This window comes from Dermacentor albipictus, chromosome 6, assembly GCF_038994185.2.
Source record: "Dermacentor albipictus isolate Rhodes 1998 colony chromosome 6, USDA_Dalb.pri_finalv2, whole genome shotgun sequence".
Classification (NCBI taxonomy): domain Eukaryota; kingdom Metazoa; phylum Arthropoda; class Arachnida; order Ixodida; family Ixodidae; genus Dermacentor; species Dermacentor albipictus.
The window spans coordinates 122,154,793-122,178,776 of NC_091826.1; the positions used below are offsets into that span (position 1 = coordinate 122,154,793).

The 23,984-nt window shown below is 47.3% G+C and overlaps 1 protein-coding gene across 5 annotated transcripts in view; it reads right to left on the reverse strand.

The window, feature by feature from the left end:
- Positions 1–554: 554 nt before the first annotated feature.
- Positions 555–23,984, reverse strand: part of LOC135913806 (astacin-like metalloprotease toxin 5) — a 31,304-nt gene continuing 7,874 nt past the window's right edge. Inside the window, exons 3-7 of one of the 5 annotated variants that reach the window (XR_011515390.1) lie at positions 23,895–23,967; positions 21,778–21,892; positions 17,962–18,137; positions 7,071–7,255; positions 6,300–6,829 (exon numbers count right to left, since the gene is read on the reverse strand). Coding sequence is in view for 4 of the 5 variants with exons in the window: in XM_065446499.2 (XP_065302571.1) it covers positions 9,004–9,335; positions 17,962–18,137; positions 21,778–21,892; positions 23,895–23,967 (696 nt within the window). In the remaining variant the exon portion in view is untranslated. Of the gene's footprint in view, positions 792–6,299; positions 7,256–8,257; positions 9,336–11,221; positions 13,180–17,961; positions 18,138–21,777; positions 21,893–23,894; positions 23,968–23,984 lie in introns of those variants that run through there. The other 4 variants (XM_065446501.1, XM_065446502.1, XM_065446499.2 and 1 more) reach the window with 4 other exon arrangements.

Genomic DNA, 23,984 nt, shown 5'->3' on the forward strand with positions numbered 1-23,984 from the left:
AAAATGCAGTAGCAACTTGCTCAAACTACCACATTGATGAGGTGAGGCTTTTCATGCCAAGCCGCAGCGTGTCTTTTCATCATCGTCATCATCAGCCTGGCTGCGCCCACTGCAGGACAAAGGCCTCTCCCATACTTCTCCAACTACCCCGGTCATGTGCTAATTGCGGCCATGTTGTCCCTGTAAACTTCCTAATCTCATCCGTCCACCTAACTTTCTGCCGCCCCCTGCTACGGTTCCCTTCTTTTGGAATCCAGTCTGTAACCCTTAATGACCATCGGTTATCTTCCCTCCGCATTACATGCCCTGCCCATGCCCATTTCTTTTTCTTGATTTCAACTAGGATGTCATCAACTCGCGTTTGATCCCTCACCCAATCTGCTCTCTTCTTATCCCTTAACATTACACCCATCATTATTCTCTTCTTTAGGCTTCTTCTTTCTTTACGTTTGCTCTAATCATCTGCAGTATACAAGAGGGCTAAAGTAGTGACACAGCTTAAATTTGCCGTTCCACCCTTGCAGCAAGGCAGCTATACAGGGTACAGTGCAGGTGCTAAGTCTTTTTATTTTTGCATTTGTATAGCATGTTTATCCTTCGCGCATCGCTGGCGCTCAGCCCTGGCTTCTCGTAAACTTCTTTGAGCCTGCTGCCGTCCTTGGCCAGTATGGTTGCCAGGCCTCGCTTGCGGGAGAAGGACTCCGAGCCGTAGAGCATGACCGAGTCTCTGTCGAAGGGCGTCAGGAGCTTATTCTGCCACGGCTCGAGCTTCTTGAACTGATCCACGTTTTCTGCGACAAATATTGTGGAGCTTCATGCCGAAGGTTGGGCTCAAAACACATGAATGAGGAGGAGAAGGACAAACAACACAAGGGCAAACTCTCAACTGTTTTTTATTGAAGCAACTTTAATTTGTGATGATGATTTTTTTTCTTTTCAGCCAGTCCGACGCAGAGCGGCGATAAACAGTCACCTAGCCTGCTTGATCTAGTCATGTTTATTACATCTATCGCAGTGTATCATTTCGCCCATCATCCCTTAAAACATCTATATCTACCTTGCACAGTTACATATGCCAGTAACGTGTCCGGCTCTATCAATCTCTTCCCTGCTTTTCTTTCCACCAATACTCGTCGTATCTTGCTTACCTCCACTGCTGAGCAGTTAATTCTTCCATCCGTTTTCAATCCAAGCGCTTCTAGAATGTGGGCGTTCCCTAAGAGCCTTGCTGGATGAACATCTTAGCATTTACGCAACTCTAAAAGCGCCACCTTGTAGGGAAACCAACTCCATGACAAAATAACTATATCTAAATAATGCGAACCTACACCGGCTGGCCAGTGTGCTACAGAGATACGCGAATTCTTTTTCCGTCAACAAAACGTATGGCTGACTGACACAAGTGTAGCCCGCTTTTTATAGTTAAACTCCGCTACGATTTGCCTGTTAATTTGGCGCTTCTATCTGTATAATATACTGGCATCTACAGACACCGGTTTGCAGCTATAACTATGGCAGTGGTGTATCAGGTGGGAGAGTGCCGAGTTTTATTTGCATGGCGAAACAGCATCGGGATAACAGAAAGCTAAAACGGGCGTCATTTGCGTTCTACCAGCAACAGTATAGCAACTTTTTCACGAAATTCTAATTAGGTGAACATTTTCTTCTGTAGACCTCAAAGAAGCTTTCTGAATATTTGGTAAGGAAAAAGTGGTGTATTATACCGCATGTATCTAACGCGCATTTGAAGGTGCAGTGACATGAACTTTGTATATGCTGTTGAAGCAACATCGCTAAAAGTTTGTCAGCTCTGTATGATGAAATTTTCTTTTCTTTACAGGCATAATTCTCCTGCAAGCTGCTTTATGTGAATAAGCAAGTGCGAATCAGTAAGCACCGCCGACCAAGTATATTGAGCATGACTATTTCTTAGTGCAATTCAGGAAACTACCATCATTCTTCGAAACAGTCTTTCGTTTCACAACGTGTGGCCAGTGATACGAAAAACCTTGGAGGAGGCTTAAACTTCGCTTTTGACAGTGGAACGCGATAGCATTCAAATATCCCTGCCTTGTTCTCACGCTTCCCGGCCACTGGAGCTTATGCAACAGTAATGTCTACCATGAAACGCTGCCGGTGAACGCTTTGTGTGAACACGAGCTTTGTCGTAGAAGCGCGGCCTCTTGCGTGGGCCGATCACGGAAGCAGTGGACCGCCGCGCCAGAAAAATACATTATTAACGCGATAGCGTTAAGGAGCTCGTGTCGCAGAAAAGCCGGTGTCGTCGGCGTTGGGTGTCGGCGTCGGCGGCGTTGACCGTGAGCGATAAATCACGGCAGGCGCTTCATAAATAAAAAGCAACTTCCAAGATTGGCCCGGTGGGAATCGAACCAGGGTCTCCGGAGTGTGAGACGGAGACGCTACCACTCAGCCACGAGTTCGATGCTTCCAAGCGGTGCAAACGCGCCTCTAGTGAATGCGGTGTTGCCTTCGAAACGAGCCGTGGAAAGTTATACTGCGGTGTATATCGGTAATTATGAACATGTAACGTACAGAAGTCACAATTACACGAGTTGCGAAGTGCGTTTCCGCTGCATTTCTTCTGCGCTTTCCGCACACGCAGAGCCATCTTGCGGCAAACACAGAAGACCCCCTCCTCTCAATGTACGGCGCTGCTCCTACAGGAGGCGCGCCGCGCGCGCATTGGGACCGCTGCCAGGCGCGTCGCGGGACTCCCTCTCCCCTGACGACGCTTCGCCGTGCTCCCGGTTTAGATTACTAGAGAGTTTTAGCCCAGCGGGTTTACGGCCAGCGGAGCGGAGCGGTCTCCACCGTTGCGCCAGCGGAGCGGCTCGCGAAAAAGGAATTTTAGCCCAGCGGATCACCCGCTCGAGCGGGGTAAAGAGCGGGGCGCTCTGCTGCCCCACCTAGTGGTTCGAATAGGAGTTACTGAGAAAGGAAATGGAATTACGCTTGCTTTTATTATGCAAGAAATGCTGAATAAAAATATATTACATGTTCTCAGTGCAATATTTGTTAATAGAGAGTTTTAGCCCAGCGGGTTTACGGCCAGCGGAGCGGAGCGGGCGAGCGGAGACGCGACTGCGCATGCGCACCACGCTGAGGCGGCCAGCGGTTTTACGGAGCAGCGTTTACGCCCGCTGGAAAGCACTCCCCAGCGGAGCGTATACGCAGCGCGCGAGCGTGCGTAAGGGCGCGCGGGCGTGTATGGGAAATGCAAGACGGCCGCCGCGAACATGAACGCCGGCAGTTCTGCATCGAAGACGGCGAGTGCCGCGCTGACCCGTACATTAATACTCAGTACATTATTGACAAATAATGCACTGAGAACATGTAATATATCTTTATTCAACATTTCTTGCATAATAAAAGCAAGCGTAATTCAATTTCATTTCTCAGTAATTCCTATTCGAACCACTAGGTGGGGCAGCAGAGCTCCCCGCTCTTTACCCCGCTCGAGCGGGTGATCCGCTGGGCTAAAACTCTTTTTTCGCGCGCCGCTCCGCTGGCGCAACGGTGGAGACCGCTCCGCTCCGCTGGCCGTAAACCCGCTGGGCTAAAACTCTCTAATAATGCACTGAGTATTAATGTACGGGTCAGCGCGGCAGTCGCCGTCTTCGATGCAGAACTGCCGGCGTTCATGTTCGCGGCTGCCGTCTTGCATTTCCCATACACGCCCGCGCGCCCTTACGCACGCTCGCGCGCTGCGTATACCCTCCGCTGGGGAGTGCTTTCCAGCGGGCGTAAACGCTGCTCCGTAAAACCGCTGGCCGCCTCAGCGTGATGCGCATGCACAGTCGCGTCTCCGCTCGCCCGCTCCGCTCCGCTGGCCGTAAACCCGCTGGGCTAAAACTCTCTACTATCTATCTCTCTGCCCGTGCCGATCACGACGTTTGGCTGGCGTAGATCGTTTCCCCTCCGAGACACCGAGTTCTTTGGTTCGTTCCGTTCGCTCAGGCGCACGTTTCGTTGCCGCGCCGAACGCTGCGTTGCTCGACGCTCACCGCGTGATAGGTGGGCGCTAAGTCCGATGCGGGGCGCATCGTAAGTGATCGCTGTGCCGTAGCGCATTGTCTTCTACCCCTTGGCGGGTCGACGGGAACGCTGTCGCGTCCCACTCTTGAAGGCGAAGCTTAAGCGTCCTCCAATTTTTTTCAGGTTTCTGTTCTTTGCTTGCACTTTTACTGTTTAAGTCCGAGATGATTTAACATAAAAGTCATGCGGTGTCGGTATTTAGTTTCATGACATGAGCTTGTGGGCTCTCAATCTCAAAATTCTTGCCGATTCTGTAACACTATTTGGTTATAGAATGGGTACCGGGAGAAGGAAAGCGCAGTCGACGACCTCAGAAGGCTATAAGTGGGGCGATGAAATTAGGAAATTCTCGGGCACTACTTGAAATCGGTCGGCGCATGACAGGGATGATTGGAGGTCGCAGGGAGAAGCCTTTGTCCAGCAGTGGTCATAAAATAGGCTTACGATGGTGATGATGATGATGATTCTCAAACTTCCGACGAATAACTCTGTCAAGAATGAGCAAAACGTGAATAAGGTGAATGCAGGAGCCAATGTTTCGACAAGTGGACTTGTCTTCTTCAAGGCCTTGAAGAAGACAAGTCCACTTGTCGAAATGATGGCTCCTGCATTCACCCTGTTCACGTTTTGCTCATCGTCTTGAATTTACATCTCCCGCATTCCCCGTCTTTTCTCTGTCCAGAATGTAAGACAAGGTATGAGAGACTTTAGTGGCAGAATAGTGTGGCAATATAACCCGCATATACCGCACGTCATATACCAACGTGTGGCATTTACAGATACCTAGATATATACGGAAATTTTGCCTCACGGACAACTCCACCGACGCCGACACCGAATTTTTTGCGTCATGGCCGGCTCTTGACGCTGTAACCTTAAATCTCTGCCCCTATCATCGCTTCGTTAGACGGAACCTAAGGTTCGCAGACCCACAAGGGAGATTGAACCGCGTGAACTTTTCGGGTTTCGGTACTTCTTGACAGTAAAGATGCCATTGATCTGCCCACCAAGCGCAATATGTGGCAGCAAATAAGCGTGATACAAACTTTGCAGTAGTGAGCGTAGTCTGGAAAGCGAACTCAAACCTACGTTTTTAGAATGTTACTGTAACAAGTACAAGTAAGCCGTACATCATGTTCGTACGCCGTAAAACCGGCGCTGCTTTGTCACAATAGAAGATTGAAACAAATCGATAGCGTATTCAGCCGCTTATAGCTGGTTTCGCCTAATGTCGGAACACCAGTGAAAAAAAGATTATTATTTGCAGTGGACAAGCTCAGTAGTTACATGACAATGGTTGAGTCATGTAATGACTTTATCATTCGTTGACGCGTACGCCCTGCTTCATTTACTCAAAAAAGTGCGCGCCTTGGTTTTCAGCAAGAAGTTTGCACTACCTTAAAAAATTATTGTCTTCTTTCTTGCATTGAGCACAGAGATCCCAGACGAGAAGAGCGACCACTTGCGCTGAGGGGAGACGACACGAGATCGAAATAAGGAAGAGATGTGACATGTTGCTTCACTACAGAGAGACAGACAGCTGCGGCTTTCGTTCAGCCCGCACATGGCCTCATTCCTCTCCAGACTGTGAGCAATGTCGCGTGCCTCAAAGTGTTAACAAGCGAAGGACTTTTCCATGGACGAACTCTGTCTTCGCCCTATATACGAGCACAATAAACACTTGCTGCATGAAGCGCTTGCATGTATGATCGAAATACCTAAGTCAGGCCCAATATAAGGTGAAACATATCACCTGAAACATCTAGTTTCAGGCGGTAGAGGTTTTACTTGTTTGTACAGAGGGCGCACGGGATGAATTGCTTTGTATATCAGGTTCGTATGCCTAGATGTCGGTGCTGTGATGCGCAAGTGAACGATAGGTCTATATCATTTAAGAAGAGACAAAGGCGCACCAAGAAGATTCTGGAACAATGTATGAGCACTCGGAACTCCAACTAAAAATTCGCAGACGTTTATAAGGGATGAAGACGGTAATATCTTGGAAGGATACGATGCGCTGCGGTACATCACAGACGTTGTTATAGCTAAATTTGGCCCAAAATAAAGCATAGTTCGGATCCAAACAGATCCCGCATCAGCAGAGGAGCCTGATATATCAACATTTGCCATCGAAAACTTTTCATGGAAAACGTGTCAAAATCACGATTTGATTGAGGCACGCCGTAGTGGGGGTGTAGTGTTTTCACGGGGTGAAAACCGCAGCCGAAGGAAGAGGCGGGAGCAAAACCAAACGTGGTTTATTCCATGACGGCTCGTAGTGGAATCCCCGCGGTGGCCGCATGACTGAGCTAATATAGCAAGCTGTCGCGATAGTCGCGCCGCCACTATCGCTCAAGCGGTGATGATAACACAACACTCCTCCCTCTTTATTTTAGAGGGTGCCCTTGTATCCTTATACAATAGTTAAAGAACGGCTTGGTATCTGTCGGGTGGACGGCGTTGTCTTGACGGGTAGCGCCTGTGCGGAGCCGATGTCTCTGATGGAGGACCGGGAGCTGGAGGGATGGACTCCCCGGGTGTCGGCTCTTCTGGTGTTGGCTGGTCACCAGTCTGACCTTCAGGGAAGACCAGGAACCCCTCCGAGAAATCGGAGTCGGATGCCCTTGGTGTCACCATAGGGCCGGCGTCAGCCAGCAGCTGGTCGAGATGTCGACGCCAGATGAACTTGCCTCGGGGGGTGGCTACCATGACTTTGTACGAGATTGGTCCCGTCTTCTTCAGAACGGTTCCACGAACCCACTTCGTTGGGCCTCTGTAATTGCGAACTAGAACACTGTCATTAACACAAAAACAGTCCCTGTTGCTCCTGCGCTGCTGCATTTGGGTGAACTGACTGTGCATCACCTTCCCCTCCACTGTAGGCTTCATTGCATCCAGCCCGGTGCGCAATCGTCTACCCATCAATAGGCTAGCTGGAGCTTCTCCAGTCGTAGGGTGAGGCGTATTTCTGTACGCCAATAAGAAGTTGTGAAGTGTCTCTTCGATAGACTCACCGGGAGAAGACTTGCGTAGAGCAGACTTCAACGTTTGCACGAAACGCTCCGCCAGACCGTTTGTGCTTGGGTGATAGGGAGCGCTCACGACGTGCCTGGCCGCGACGCTCCGCATACACGCCTTGAACTCTTCGGACACCAGTTGTGGTCCATTGTCGGACACCACTGTCTCCGGCACTCCGAATCTGCAGAAAAGTTCACGCAAGCAGGCAACAGTACGCTCGGATGTTGTGCTTCGCATATCTAGAGGCGGTTCTGAAGCGTTTAACTGAGCGCGGCGTTCGAGTAAAGAAAGAAAAGTGTTCATTTTTCCAAACGGAATTACGGTATCTGGGTCATGTTATCAGTGCAGCAGGTGTCAGCACAACGCCAGACAAGATAGACGCACTGATGAAAGCGTCCGCACCCAGAGGCAAGCAGCAACTGCAATCGTTTCCGGGCGTTGTAAATTACTACGGGAAGTTTGTTCCTCAGTTGTCTACTCTGGCGAATCCACTTTACAAACTGCTGCGTCGCGACCAGCCATGGCTCTGGGATGAATCGTGTCAAAGGGCATTCGAGAAAATCAAGAATGCGTTGGCGTCATACTCGATCCTGGCGCATTACGACCCAGATAAACCTTTCCAAGTGGCATGTGATGCTTCCCAATACGGCGTGGGCGCAGTACTTTCTCATGTAGCTGAAGATGGAAGCTCTCGACCTGTGTTTTACGCGTCGCGGACATTAACCGAGGCCGAAAAGAAGTACAGTCAGCTAGAAAAAGAAGCGCTGGCCATTATCTTTGCCGTAAAAAAGTTTCATTTCTACATCTATGGAAGATGTTTCACACTGATTACGGATCACAAGCCATTGCAAACAATTCTTGGGCAAAAAACGGGCATTCCGCCAATTGCAGCGGCACGCTTACAGCGATGGGCTGTCACGTTGTCCGCTTACAAGTACTCGCTCGTGTACAAAAAGTCCAGTGACAACGCAGAAGCAGATTTTTTTTCAAGGTTCCCGCTCCAGGGTCCTGAAGAAGGTACGTCTGAAGGCGAGGAATCGTTTTATGCTTTGCGTCTGGACTCTATGCCGGTGTCCGCTAAACGCATTCTTGATTTTCTCGAATGCCCTTTGACACGATTCATCCCAGAGCCATGGCTGGTCGCGACGCAGCAGTTTGTAAAGTGGATTCGCCAGAGTAGACAACTGAGGAACAATTTTCCCGTAGTAATTTACAACGCCCAGAAACGATTGCAGTTGCTGCTTGCCTCTGGGTGCGGACGCTTTCATCAGTGCGTCTATCTTGTCTGGCGTTGTGCTGACACCTGCTGCACTGATAACATGACCCAGATACCGTAATTCCGTTTGGAAAAATGAACACTTTTCTTTCTTTACTCGAACGCCGCGCTCAGTTAAACGCTTCAGAACCGCCTCTAGATTTGCGAAGTGCTCATCTGACGTCTTGCAGGTGATGAGAACGTCATCCAAATAGCAGCTGACGCCTTTCAGGCCTTTCAACATTGTGTCCATAATTCTTTGGAAAATAGAGGGTGCCGACGAAACACCGAACGGCAGCCTGTTTACGGAAAAAAGTCCTTTATGAGTATTTAGTGTCAAATACTTTCTTGACGATTCTGACATTACTACCTGCTGATAGGCTCGATTTAGGTCAATTTTAGAAAATTGTTGGCCCCCTGCGAGCGCTGTGAACAACTCGTCGATTCTCGGGAGCGGATAGTGATCAGTTTCAAGACAAGGGTTTAGGGTGGTCTTATAATCGCCGCATAGTCTTATGCCACCGTCCTTCTTTACTACTGGCACAACCGGCGTCGCGTAGTCACTTGTCTCGACTGGCGAAATGACTCCCATGGCTTCCAACTTTTTAAGTTCAGCCTCAACTGCTGGTTGCAATGCAAACGGAACACTTCTTGCCTTCATAAATTTTGGCACGCTACCTTCTTTCAGGGACAATGTCGCTCTTTCTTCTGTAATTGTCCCCAGTTCGTCCCGAAACAAACTCTGGTACTTGTCTAGAAGAGCGCGCAGTCTGGAACAGGCAGAATCGTCCCACCTGGGAATAGCATTGAGCTTGAAAATACGGCTCCAGTCGAGTCGGATGGCTTGCAACCATTGTCGACCTAGCAGAGGGGGTCCCTTTTCTCTCGTGATGTAAAAAGGCAGCTGGGCCCTCTGCTCTCCGTACTGCACGGCAACGTGAGCCACTCCGACAGGCTGGATGATGGCTCCGTCGAACGTCCGCAGCTTCAGCGTCGTTGGCACGACCTTGATGGAGGGAAACATTTCACGAAACTGATTCAAAGACATTACGGTCACAGTAGCCCCCGTATCCAGCTCCATTTCCAAGGGTACGCCTTGTACTTCCACTGAAATTTTTATCGGCTCCATACCAGGCGAAACAATTCCCTTCACGCTAACAGATGCTTGAACGGGACTCAACCCCTTCATCGCGTTTCGACGCGCTCCCTGCGTCGTTCTCTTGTTAGCTTGGCACATTCTTTGAATGTGCCCTTTCTTAGCACATTTGAAACAAATGGCCGCAACGTGCGGGCACAGTCTGCTTGCATGTTTCGCAGATCCGCAGCGGTAGCAATTTCCCTGCGTCATATCAGTTTTCCCAACCGCTCCGACTTTGTGAACGCCTGATACGCTTGATTCCGAAGCGTGCACTTCTGCAACGCTTTTTTTCGCCGCTTCCATGGCTAGCGCTCGTTCTACGGCCTTCTGGAAGGTTAGCTTGTTATCCTCCGTGAATAACACGCGCTGTATATCTTCTCGGCACAGACCGCAGACAAAACGGTCCCGCAATGACTGATCAAGGGCGGATTCAAATTCGCATGTCTGTGCCAATTTCCGCAACTGCGCAACATATTCCGAAATTGACTCAGTCTCAAGTTGTGCTCTTCTGTGAAATTTTGCGCGTTCGCTTATTACCGACGGCTTCGGTGACAAATGGTCACCAAGAAGTCTCTTTAAAAACTCGAAACCTTTAGTTGACGGCAATTCCGGCGCGGTCAATGACTTGAGAAGACTGTACGTCTTTGGGCCTATGAGACTCAAAAAAGCGTGTACCTTGTCATCCTCGGGGATACGGTTGACCTGAAGAAACGACGACAAGCGTTCCTCGTACGACGGCCAGTCGCTTGTGGACTCGTCAAAGGGCTCGATGTGTCCCAGTCGACCCACGATTTGCGCCACTGCACCCGTCGCTGCCGGTCCTTCCGTTGCCATGTCAGCTTGCCGCAGAATTGCTCAGCATCCCATCCTCGTCGCCAATGTAGTGTTTTCACGGGGTGAAAACCGCAGCCGAAGGAAGAGGCGGGAGCAAAACCAAACGTGGTTTATTCCATGACGGCTCGTAGTGGAATCCCCGCGGTGGCCGCATGACTGAGCTAATATAGCAAGCTGTCGCGATAGTCGCGCCGCCACTATCGCTCAAGCGGTGATGATAACACAACAGGGGGATTCCGTTTTAATTTGACCACTACAGCAACTTTACCGCGTCCTCAATGCACAGGACACTGGCGTTTTTGCATTCCGGCCCCCTCGAAATGCGGCCACCGCGTCCTGGATTCGATCTCTTGACCGCGTGCTTAGCATCGCAACACTATAGCCGCCAAGCCACCGCAGATGGGTAAAAGCAGATGATGTCCCTAATAACGCCACCGCAGGACCCAATGAAATCCCAATACAGCTAGTGAAGAACCTCGGTCCAAAGAGCAAGGCACTGCTGTATAATGCCATAGAGCAATTGATTCAAAGAAAGAAAATTTCAGTTGGGTGGCATAAAAGCAAGGCGATCCTCATCTACAAAGGCAAAGGTGGTGAGGATAAGACAAGCTCGTACCGGCCGCTTTCAGTAACGTAGATGCTATATAGAACGACAACGCAAGCCATAGACTTAGAACTGTGCCAATGGGTGGAAATAAATGATGTGCTGGGCGAACTACACAATGGGTTCAGACAAGGCAGACGCTCAGAAGATACTATTGTTGCTTTAGCAGAGTGCATAGACATTTCAGTAGCTCAGAATAGACCTTTATGGTCTATTCTGAGCTACTGAAATGTCTGGGTATTAAGGGAGCCTATGAAAACGTACACAGGGAGTTTCTTTTTTTTTATTATTCATATACCCTAAAGGCCCATCCAGGCATTACATGGGGGGGGGGGGGGGGGGCAGGGAGCCAGTTACAATTACAAACGTGTAGAAAAAGAACATAGGTAAGATACAGTGAGAGTGACATAATTATATACAGAAAGAATAACATACGCAAGTAGGCACTCAACACAGAAATAATCACACATTTAGGAAAGCCTTCAACTTCTTAACAAAAACATCATGGTTAATGGCAGATACAATGTCCCTCGGTAGTCTATTGCAATGATATATTGCCAAAAGTAATGGTGAATGACGGTACAGATTAGTGCGAGCAAAAAGGGCTTGCACTTTAAATGGGTGATCAAAACGCTGAAAAATAGTATGAGCTGCATTGATGTAAGATTCACGGAACGGGGATCTACTATGATAAAGTGCGTGAAAATGTGATAACAATGTTATTAGTCGGCGGTTTTGAAGAGAGGGCAATGAAAGGGATTCCTTGATTTCCGTAACACTTTAGTTACGCGAGTATTTTTTGTGGTATATCTTGCTGCTTTATTTTGTAATGCTTCGAGCTGATCGATCAGATAGGTCTGATGCGGATTCCAAATAATGGATGCGTAGTCTACCTTTGAACGAACAAGCATAGTGTATGCTAATAACTTAGTAGCAGAGTTAGCCAAGTATAAGTTGCGTTTAATGAAGCCGAGTGTTTTGGATGCCTTACTGGTTATGGTATTAATGAGCTCGTTCCAAGATAAATCAGAACATAAATGAACTCCGAGATATTTAAATGTGGATGCTTTCTCAACAGGGATTCCCTGAATCGTGTAATAGCTTAATTCTGGATTATGTGTTCTCGTGAACGTCATGGCCTTAGTTTTAAAAACGTTAATTTCCATTTGCCACTGGCAACACTAAAATGCGAGTTTGTCTTGGTCTACCTGTAATGAGTTCTTGTCTTCCGCGTTGCTAATTTGTCCGTAGATGATACAGTCGTCTGCGAATAACCTTATGGTGGAAGATAAAGTGTTTCCTATGTCGTTAATATAGATCAGAAATAATATTGAACCCAGGACCGAACCCTGCGGTACACCGGATTTTACATGCGAAAGTGAAGATGAGTACCCATTCACGTAGACTGATTGCCTTCGGTTGGTTAAAAAATTAGCTATCCAATTTGTAATCGTACTGTTTATGTCAAGGTTCGTTAGCTTCATTAATAAGCGGATGTGCGGAACTTTGTCAAATGCTTTTTGCAAAATCAATAAATATAGCATCTATTTTTAGTCCACCATGAACGACTTCGTGGAGGTCAGTTACCAATTCGAATAGTTGGGGTTCACAGGAACGACCACGAAGGAAATCATGCTGATTGCTAGCGAAGAAATTGTGATCTGATAGAAATTTCATGACGTTGGATGATATGATGTGCTCTAGTAATTTACAACAGAGAGAGAGAGACAGAGGAAAGGGGAAAGGCAGGGAGGTTAACCAGAGAAAAAAAAATCCGGTTGGCTACCCTACGCTGGGGAGAGAGGGGAGGGGGAGGTAAAGTGGAAACAAAGTAGAGATAAGGAAAGGAAGGAGCATAGACACACAATCACAATCGGTCACTGTCACCGAACACTGTCATCGCACAGCACACTGACACTTGTAGCACTATCAACATCTGTTCAGGCTACAGTCGCCTGTCCAGTTCTGTCGCCCTCAAGAACCGCAACAGTGCCCTCGTCGCCCTCTGCTGCGATGGCTTATGATGGCGGTATCTGAAAATGAGTTCCTCTGTGAGAGGTCTTTGGTCAAAGCGCGCTATCGCGGTTGCAAGTGATTGTCTCTGTAAAGTATATCGAGAACAGTCACAAAGAAGGTGTTGAAAAGTCTCCTCGGTACCACAGTCCTCACACGAGGCGTCGTCGGCCCATCCAATTCGGTAAGCGAAAGACTTGGTGAAAGCCACCCCTAGCCATAGTCGACAGAGCAGGGTAGCTTCGCGACGACAGGGCCCAGCTGGAATACAAAGGCGTAGGGAGGAGTCAAGATGGTGGAGTCGGTAGTTGGGAAAACTTCCAGCATTCCACAAGGATAACGTTATGTGACGGCTGATCATTCAAAGTTTTCGAGCGGCATCTGTCCTTGATAACGGTATCGGCTCCTCTTCGTCCCCTTGAAGAGCCGACCGACCAGCGTTATCAGCGTGTTCGTTCCCTATGACTCCGCAGTGACTTGGAAGCCACTGAAATGTCACGTGGTGTCCTTTCTCAGTTAAGGTATGAATGAGTTCTCTAATCTCAAATACCAGTTGTTCGTGTGGTCCGCGCCGCAGGGCCGATAGCAAAGATTGCAGTGCAGCCTTGGAGTCACTGAATATTGACCACCTTCGAGGTTGTTCGTGGTTGACGAGACGAAGTGCAGCGCGAAGGGCTGCAAGTTCCGCGGCCATCGGTGTCGTTGGGTGACATGTCTTGAAACTGATGGTGGTGGCTTTCGCTGGGAAGACCACGGCTCCAGAGGAACACTGGAGAGTTGCCGATCCATCAGTATAAATATGTACGTGTTCGGCGTACCTCTCGTGCAAAAGAAGCAGAGTTAGTTGTTTAAGAGCTGGTGATGACAGCTCAGATTTTTTCTTGATTCCTGGTACGGTGAGGTGCACTGCGGGTCGAGCCAAACACCATGGAGGAATCGATGGCTTAGTTGCGGGGGTGTAGCCTGATGGGAGGCAGGTGTAATACTCCGAAATCGTAGTACAAAAAGCTGCCTGCGGCCTTTCTGATGGTAGTGTTGCCAGACGGTGGGAACAGGCACGGGCAACGTGCCTAATGTGCACTCTCAACACTTCTACCGCAATGTGTGTTTGTATAGGTTGGTCCTGAGCAATCGCAATAGTCGCTGCTGTCGATGTGCATTTTGGCAAACCAAGACAAACCCTGAGAGCCCGAGCTTGAATAGCCTGTAGAGCACGAAGATTTGTCTGGCAGGTGTTGGTCAGTACGGGCAAACTGTATCTCAAGAAGCCCAGAAAAAGAGCCCTGTACAATTCCAACATTGCATGCACTGACATTCCCCAAGTCTTTCCTCCCAGAAACTTGAAAAGTTGGGAGATTGCTGTCAGACGCTTTTTCAAGTAGGTAACGTGCGGGCTCCATGAGAGATCTCTATCAATGATTATGCCAAGAAATTTGTGAGTCTTCTCATAAGAAATTATCTGGCCATTTATTGAAATGGCGTAGGGTGTCATTGGTTTGCGAGTGAACGCCATCAGTGCACATTTGTCTGACGAGATTTCAAGACCTTGGTTGCGGAGGTATAGAGCTGTTAGAGTAGCAGCTTTTTGAAGTCTTGCACGTATCTGAGGACGTGTCACACCTGAGGTCCATATACATATGTCGTCGGCGTACATTGATATCTTGATCGCTGCTGGCAGATGATCAACGAGACCAATGAGTGTGAGGTTGAATAGGGTAGGGCTTAATACACCGCCTTGAGGTACACCTCGGTACGTGCAGTGTAGTGCGGTTTTACCATCACCGGTACAGACAAAGAACGATCTCATAAAAAGGCAATGAGAGATCCATTGGAAAACTCGACCACCGAGGCCAACCATCTCAAGAGCATCGAAGATAGCCTCGTGAGATACGTTATCCTATGCCCCCTTGACATCCAAGAACAGAGCTGCAGATAATCTTTTGCGTGACTTTTGAAGCTGGACGTACGTAGCGAGATCAACAACACATTCTATGGAAGAGCGATCTCGACGAAAACCAGCCACGCTATTCGGTAACATGTTGTAGTGCTCCAGGTACCACTCCAAGCGGGCAAGGATCATCTTTTCCATTATCTTTCCCACACAGCTGGCCAGCGCTATTGGGCGGTATGAGGTGGTTTCAAGTGGGGACTTGCCTTGCTTCAGGAGAGGGACCAAGCGGCTTATCTTCCATTCTTCGGGAACCATGCCATCCTGCCAAGATAAGTTGTAGAGATGTAACAGTTCTCTCCGTGCGCCATCACTCAGGTTGTTCAAGGCGCGGTACGATATTCCATCTGGTCCCGCGGATGAAGAACGCCTGCATAGAGCAAGAGCCGCTTCTAGCTCCTCCATTATGAATCGAAGATCCATGCGGCCGTCACGTGAAACAGGGATGCGACTGGGGGCTGGGAAGCCTGGACCGGTTGCTTGGCCAGCGATCCTTGCACAAAAGTCTTCTGCAACATCAGCCTCTAGCCACCCCTGGAAGAGCGCCAGCGCCTTGAATGGGAAGCGTTGTTCAGGGAAGGAACGTAGACCACGTATGGTTCTCCAGATGTGGGAAAGTGGCTTTCGGGGGTCTAGTGACTGGCAAAATCTTGCCCAACGTCGAGATGCCAATCTATCCATGCGACGTTGAAGTTTCTTTTGTAGTCGTCTGGCTGTCCTAAGGTCTTCGATGGACTTTGTACGCCGGTAACGCCGCTCTGCACGACGACGGAGCGCACGAAGTCGCTCCAACTCTATATCCAATTCCGTGTGCTTCGACGAAACCGTGACCGCGCGCGTGGCGTGTAGCATTGCAGACTTGATTGCTTCCTCTAATCCAGAGGACAAGCCCTCTCGACAAGCATCCTCCATGGTGGAAGTAAAAGTGGTCCAATCAATTAATCGAATGGTGTTCCGTGGGGTGGGACTGGACATTCCTTTGATGACAAGGTATGTGGGAATATGATCACTCCCGTGTGTCTCGATATCCGAAAACCATTTAACATATCTTGTGAAAGTGCTGGAGACGAAAGCTAGGTCAAGACAGCTGCCATAATTCACGCCTCGTATAAACGTTGGGCGACCGTCATTCAGAAGTGAAAGGCCGTGGTTACAGGCGAAGTTTGCAAGTCTTTGCCCTCTTGCATTTGTTTTTGCGCTTCCCCATGCTATATGGTGCGCATTAAAATCTCCGATGATGATATATGGTGCAGGGCACACAGGCAAGATGTTCGTTAATCGTTTGGGATCAAAGATACTTGAAGGCGATATATAAACGCCTGCAAGTGTAAACATGAGTTTGCCCTTTTTAATGGTGAGGCAAACGTATTGATTTTTATCATGAGGCGCAATCGGCTGGCGAACATAGGTCAGTTCTCGACGAATAAAAACGATGACTTTGCTGCATGCATTAGTTGTGGCGGATATAACAGCTTCGTATCCCGATAATCTGACTGGTTTTGACACATTAGGCTCACATATGACAATGATTGGGAACAAATTAGTATATATATACTGACGAAAGTCCGAAAGGCGTGATTTTAGTCCTCTTGCGTTCCACTGTATGATTGACGCTGCCTTGACTTCCTCTCGAAACGATGGGCGATGGCTGGCCATGTCTCTATTCGAGGGACTCAAGCACTGGGCTTAAGGCGTCCAGTACTTTCAGTGCATTTTGAGCAGACGTAGTTCCAAGGTTCAACAGAATCACTCGAATGGCATCTATGAGGGGACGCAGCATTGAAAGGACTTGATCTGCTTTGGGCGTGGCATCAGCGGCAGGAGTAGGCTCCCGAGCGGGCTTGACAATCTGTAGTTCTGGGGGAGATTGCTGGCTCGGAAGCGCAGGCCATTCTTCTTGAGACAAATTCCTTTCAGGTGACTTCCTTGTGCTGTTCAGCCCCTTTTTGGCCTGATTGGAGAATGTGGGTGCTACAATGGAAGCGGCCCTCTCCTTTCGCGGCTCTGCCTTTTTTGAGCAGGTTCGGTGACGCCGACGCCGACGCCGGATCGTTGCAGCAGCCTCCCTGTGTGTCGAATTGTCCCGAACCATTTGCTTGAGAACAGCGACCTCTTTCTTGATGCGAGGGCAGTCCCTAGACGAGGCAGCATGGGAACCATTACAGTTGCCGCACTTTAGGACAGTAGCCCGGCACGTAATTTGCAACAGATGCTTGTTAATGATATGGGCCTGTAGTTTGAGACTGAGGAGGGATCACCAGATTTAAAAATGGGGATCACGCGTGCACACCTCCAGGCGTCAGGCGCGCATCCTGTATTAACTACTGTTGAAAAATAGCAACGAAGATACGTGATATAGCTGGTTTTGTAAGCTTTAGCAATTATGCGCAAATGTCATCTGGTCCGGTTGCCGAATTGACTGGTAGACGATCTATAGCGGCTTCTACACCTTCGCGAGTGATTATGAGGTCATTCATTGAAGTATTTAAGCTGACAAAGTTCAGATCTGGTGGTACTGGTTCTGCTGATGTGAAAACCGAATAAAAAAAAGTGTTTAATTCTTCCGCAACATCGGACGGCAGAAGAGGCTCACCATCTTTCGTTATCGACACAAGGGATGATGACGATGGTTTCGGGTTTACTACTTCCCATTTTTTTTCTTTTTTGTGAGGAATAATGCCTCAGGACATACAGGGCTATAAGATGAAGGCGAATAAGGATTATTAAAGCAATGAAAACAGATTTGCGGATCAATTAAAATCCAGGAGGGATGGATAATGGGGTCCCTGCGTCAAAGCACTGCGACGGCTAGGATTACGCGCCGAAAGTCCCGCTGCTCCAAGGTGCCGGAGCCTTGTCGGTTTATAAGCGTCCGTCCTGTCTCCCTGCCTTTATCAAAATGTGTTACATCGTTTTCCTCTTTTACGTGTAGCATCGGCAAATATTTACATTTAAATCCTTCCCTCTAGCATTTAGTCCTCAGGCACTTAGACCTGGACTGTAATGAAACAATGTACTCGCCGCGCAACCTGTTACCTAAGTTGAGGCATAATGCGCAACAGTTCCCATATCTTCAACCTCGCGAGTGTACATACCTGACTCCGCGTTCTCCGTGAACACGTCGATGTATTGGTCCCTGTCCGAACGGGAGTGCTCGTGCGCAAAGCCCACCGCGTGCGTCAGCTCGTGCACGATGATGCCCTGGTAGAGACAGTCTCTGCCTAGGGACAGCTTTTGTGCGCCGCCCCTGCGCCCAACGGGCGAACTGCAGCTGCGTTGCGTATAAAGAAAAAAAAATGCTGCACGTTCGCCTTCTGGTACCTCCTCGCCTTGCGAGAGTTTTATGCACAGTACTAGATAGACGCTCCGAAAACTCGTTGCGAAACGCCTTGGCATGTTGTATGAATTGTAAAGGCCAGGCTGTTCACACGCTTACGCCGACACATTTACTAGGGAACAGGTTAACACAAGAACCTGTACACTTACTATCTCCATGGGGACACTTACATAATTCGAAATTTTTACATTTTTTTAGTGACCGGCTTTTTTTAGTTTGAGAAATAGTGCCCGCACCAACGCGCATGATCGTAATCAATTTGCCTAGTAAAATTGACACTTCCCGGTGTTAAGATTAGTGGTGGGAACCATAGGTGGCGGGACAAAATGACACCTTGCACGACGGCTGGCGCTGGAGTAATCTACACATTTTCTATAGATTCTAGTAAAAGGCTTATTGAAAATTATACAGAACATTCAATTGCAGGCGGCTGTCACCTTTAGTCGATGTGAAGGAGCCGTGCCTGCCTGTAGTTCTGAAGATATCCACCTCTACGTACAAAAGTTGTAGAGTTTAGAAAGTAGCACTGCCATGAATGTAGACACGCCACTTGTGCAAGTAACTCAACTGATGTGGCGCGTCGCTGTTACACACTAATAACGAGAGCAATTTCCTAACAGCACATTTCGAATTGGGGGCTGAAATAGAAGGACATTTCTCAAAAGCGCGTGTAAACAGGGCTGCGTAAAAGGAAGGCGAGGAAATGGTGTTATATTAACGAGTACTTATACGTACGAATCTTAACCTTACATTTTCCTTACACTTCCTGATTCTTTCTCTTCATAAGAATTTGGTTGCACTGCAATTTTTTCAATCTTTGTGCTCAAATAGGAACGACTAACCTTGGGTTCAAATAAGTGTTACCTTTAGCACTGACATACTCTTGCGCTCTAAAGTACCGACGCTGTCTAAAGAATGCGCGAACATTTTATACAGCGTCTTTGTCCCAATACTCGCCATAAACGATTAAATAGGCAACAAAGCCGAGTAGCTGTCATCTTAACACCCCTTTAGGTTCTGACAAAGCCCGCAAACAAAACAGATTGGCGGCGGAACATTGCAGTGAAATAAGATGCAGGCTACATTTCAGTCCAGACAAGATGTCTGCTGAGCAACCTGCTTGAAAACCCGGGATGGGCAATTCACCCGCGAAAGCAAGAGTAGTCGCGCTTTTTAGGCTAATAGCAACGTTGTGCATTTCATAAGCTCACACAATGAGCACCGTACAACAGTGATATTATTTGTTATTGTTCTTTTTTTTGCCTATTTCGTCGTCGCGAGGGAGCGCGATTCTGCGCGGATAAGTGTGGGGTGCTTACAAGGCTGCGTAGATACGTGTCCCGAGCGTGTTTCATCCCTTGGACTCTAAACTATCTCTTTAGCAGTTAAGGTATAGTGGCTTCAATCCTGGCCACTACTGCAACACACCCTGCACGTCTACAAGGTTTCTTGGAAAGTATACCTGCTCATTGCACAAGTAAATTGGCCGGCCTAAATCAGCGCAACGAGAAGTGTCGGCGGCATTGAATCGTTTCGTGCTTGTTTTCGGCTACAAGCAAATGACGTAGAGCTCCTCTGCAGTGAACTGACATATGTTTGTATGCGGAGCTCAGCTGACTTAAAGCACAATCCTTCTTTCTATACTATACAGGGTAATAATTTTTAAGGTTTATGGTACCTTTAAAAACTTACCTCTTACAGATAACATAATTCTAGTCGTTAAGGTAGACTATTAGGAGCGGCGGATATTGCTTGCACAAGAAATCGAAACACATTTTCAAAGAATAACAAAAATTCACTAATTATCTTTTTAAATACTTTAGGACACCTATTGCAATATTCGAATTCCAGCCGATGAGTTTGCATGGCGTATCCACTTGTGATGAATTTTCAGGATGACGCCAGTCTGGAGATATGCGCCATCAAACTGGCCGTAAAAATACACTGCAGTTCGACTTAAATTTTAGCAAATGTCTTCTTTTTTTTTAATGCACCCGCCGAGGTTGCTCAGTGGCTAGGGTGTTGGGCTGTTGAGCACGAGGTCGTGGGATTGAATCCCGGCCATGGCGGCCGCATTTCGATGGAGGCGAAGTGCGAAAACACCTGTGTCTTAGATTTAGGTGCACGTTAAAGAACCCCGTGTGAACGAAATTTCCGGAGTCCTACACTACGGCGTGCCTCATAATAAGAAAGTGATTTTGGCACGTAAAACCCCATAATTTTCTTTTTCTTTTTTATGCATTGAAGCACGAAAGTAACTGGAACGTCCATGTACCTTGATCCACACAATGGGAAAGAATGTGTGAAAACTGGTACCGTCGTGGAAATTAATTGCAAGTGGATACGTCTAGCAAGCTCACCGGCTACAACTCGTAAATTACTATAAGTGCGTTAACTAATTAATTTATCAGTTAAGTAGCAAATTTTTGTCAATTATCTCAATATATGTTTCAATTTCTCGTGCTAGTAATGTCCACCTCATCGAATAACGCTGCTCAAGGACAAGAATGCTCCCATCTGCAACACGTGATACTTAAAAATTCCATAAAACTTAAATATGATCACGCCGTAGACACTGAACCCTGCTATATCATTTGACCACGTACAAATTACGGATTTCGGGTGGTAAATTATTGTTTTCCGAGAGCGCTCAGTGACTTCAAGCTAATGAAAGCTTGCGCACAATGTAATGACTATTTACTAAGCATGTTGCATACAACGTGCTGTTCTTGTTGCTTGCTTGGTATTGGTTTCACCTGCAGAAAGAAGCGCTATTCTGAAGTGTAGAAGTTTTTTTATAAAGTGCATTTTGCGAAATACGCACACTTCTGTCACTTTTGGGCTGCCGTTGTGTACGTCAGAGAAGTGTTTCTATAGTTTAGGCTGCTGAAACCAGCTCTCTACTACTATCTATGTGCACACAAAAAACGCTAATCAGTATGTCGTTGTCCTGATATGTTTTAGGCGAGGGGAATAGAGGACGTTTGTTCATTAAAAACTAAACATACTTTGCGAATATTGGGCAAAATGTTATAATTTAGAGCCGAAAAGCACAAACTTTATTATCAAGACAGGTATCACTTTTATGCAACACCTAACCTGATAGGGCTTTCAATAGAGACGGGACCATCAAACAAAGCTACGCTTTACATTACTTGCTTTTCTCGGATATGTTAATTTTTCTAGTCTATTAGTCTTGAAATAGCGGCTTTACTTAAGTAAAGGATCAAATGTAAACTTCGCGCGCTTTTAACAGATTTGTTATGATAATTGTATGTAGGGTTACAGATGACTCAATATTTCTTTTTCTTTATTCCGGATTGCATTGCATAAAGACCTATAACAAAATTCTATTCGTAGTTTTCATTCCAATTTTACTTCTTGCGTGAGAAGCTTACTTCACTAAGTTCAACGGCCGCATTTGGGTGGTTATCGTGTACTACTGTGTAACGCAGTATAGCCTGTGTCACTGGTTTACGCTTATAACAACAGCCTCAACGAAAGCTTCACTTTAGACCGAATAATACGCGTACCGTGTAAGGTCGTCGCCGTAATAACAAGAAGGACTGCTCACCCGTCTCCGCGCATGATGTGCAGGTAGTTCTCATGCTTTCTGCGGGCCACAAAGCGCAAGCAGCTTTTAGATTGGATATTGGCCATTGCCCTCAGAATCTTCTTCGTGGTGCGATCTGCCGATAAGAAAGCAACGTGATTGCGCCTACTTCACCCTGCATATCTCGCTCTGCAGTGAACAAGCGGAATGGATTAAGGCCGAAGCACGGCCTCCGTGGTTTAATCAGTTTGTTTATTTCCCCGAAACAATCATCGCAATCAATAAATAACTCGCATAAGCACAAGTGCCTGTGTGCCGCGTCTAGGCAGCTCATCGCTAACTCTGAACGGAATCATCCTTTTGGCCCGAACCAAATGATCAAAGAAAAAGAAATGCTCAGCTCTTAAAGACAAACAAAAGAAACAACTAGTACAAGGACTAAATAATGAATATAGGAATACACATGTACAATAAACATGTACGCGGTGAACACTCAGAAATCACTGGACTTAAATAATAACGAAAGCGGAAGAAAGGAAAAGAAGTATGCAAGGAATCGGCGCACCGGGCCTAAATTCTGAGAGTACGCAATCTAATTCGCTAGAACGCGTTACAGAGAAGACTCAGACGAAGAAGCGTGTCAAAGAAACACAGCCCGTACATGTACCTTCGCCTAAATTCCGCCTGTCAGCAAGTTAAAATGGTTCACCAACTCCCCCAAGTTCACACCCTGTTATACACAATCCAAGGCTGCGGTTCGCGAGGCGTTTAGTCTAAATCCCACAAACTGCATGCAAAGCAGCAAAAACTCTATACCAGTTGCGTCAGCCAGCTAGAACGAGGAAACACCGAGAGGTCCTGCAGTAGCCACCGCTGACCGTCATCTGCACGGCGTCAGCTGACTGAGAGCTTCACGGAAGGCCCAGTGGCGTAAAATGGAGCTTTCCGCTCTATCTCAAAACACGCAGCCTGATCTCACTATTGGGTGGCTAACCCGAGCTTCACTGCGTGGGGTTAATGAGACGGAGTACAGCTTCCAAGGAATGCGTGCACCGCTAACAGGTCATTCACGGACTTTTTAGACTACGTAGTCAAAACTTGTTGCTTTTTTTCACGGTAACATGCGTGCTAGAACCAATGCGAAAATATAGAGACGCGAACAAAATAACCGCCCATTTTCAACTTCAAGTAGTCGTCACAGAATTAGCTTGATCACAGAATGCGTCCGTTTCCTTTTCTTGTTTCTTTTCTCTTTTTTTTTAAAGCCCAGAATGCAAGAGCAGTGGACTGGTGACTGATCGGGCATGAACCCAATCAACGTCCGAATATTACGCTTTGTGTCTGAATAAATCGGAATAAAATGGACTCGTTTCTCTTCTCTCTCTCTCTCTCTCTCTCTCTCTCTATATATATATATATATATATATATATATATATATATATATATATATATATATATATACATACATATATATATATATATATATATATATATATATATATATATATATATATATATATATATATATATATATATATATATATATATATATATATGCGTATGTGTTTGCATGTGTGTGTGCATGCGTGTCTTGAAATTGTACTGTGTTTGAAAAATCTCCATGCATGCGTATGTTGGCGTAAACCGCGCTCCGTTAAAAAAAGCAATGTTGGAACCTTTCGGTGTTGGTAGAGACCGGTGCGATGATTTCGTCGAAATGCCAGGAGGCCGCACTACATAATTCATTCACGCACAGCGATGGGAGAGCATGAAAGTAAGGAGGATGGTGGCTATAGGTGAAAGGATGGCGCTTCCTCAGAATAGTTTATCTAGGTATCTAGGGACACTACGCGAGCATTTCGAGGCGCCTGTCATCTGCGTGCACACTATTTCTCCTTCGCAGCAGGTGTTGCCTCCCGCGCTATGTCATGCCAACTTGCCGACCCCGCGCATTCCTCGACACCATCGGAGGGGCTTTGTTTCCATCGGTTTCAATGCATCGCTCTTAGGGCAAAACTTCCTCTTTTTAGAGACTGTGGAACAATGAGACGCAAAAACAGCGAAAATAAAGCAGAACGAGCTCCGAAAAAAGCAAGTACTGGACCATCAGTTACGAGATCCCGCCGTCTTCACTCACTGAGTTGAGCGTCGATGACGTAAGGAATGATTCCTCCGGGCCACAGGCGGTCCTTTTTAGTAACTGCATTCCGCTGTGCATGAGAAGATG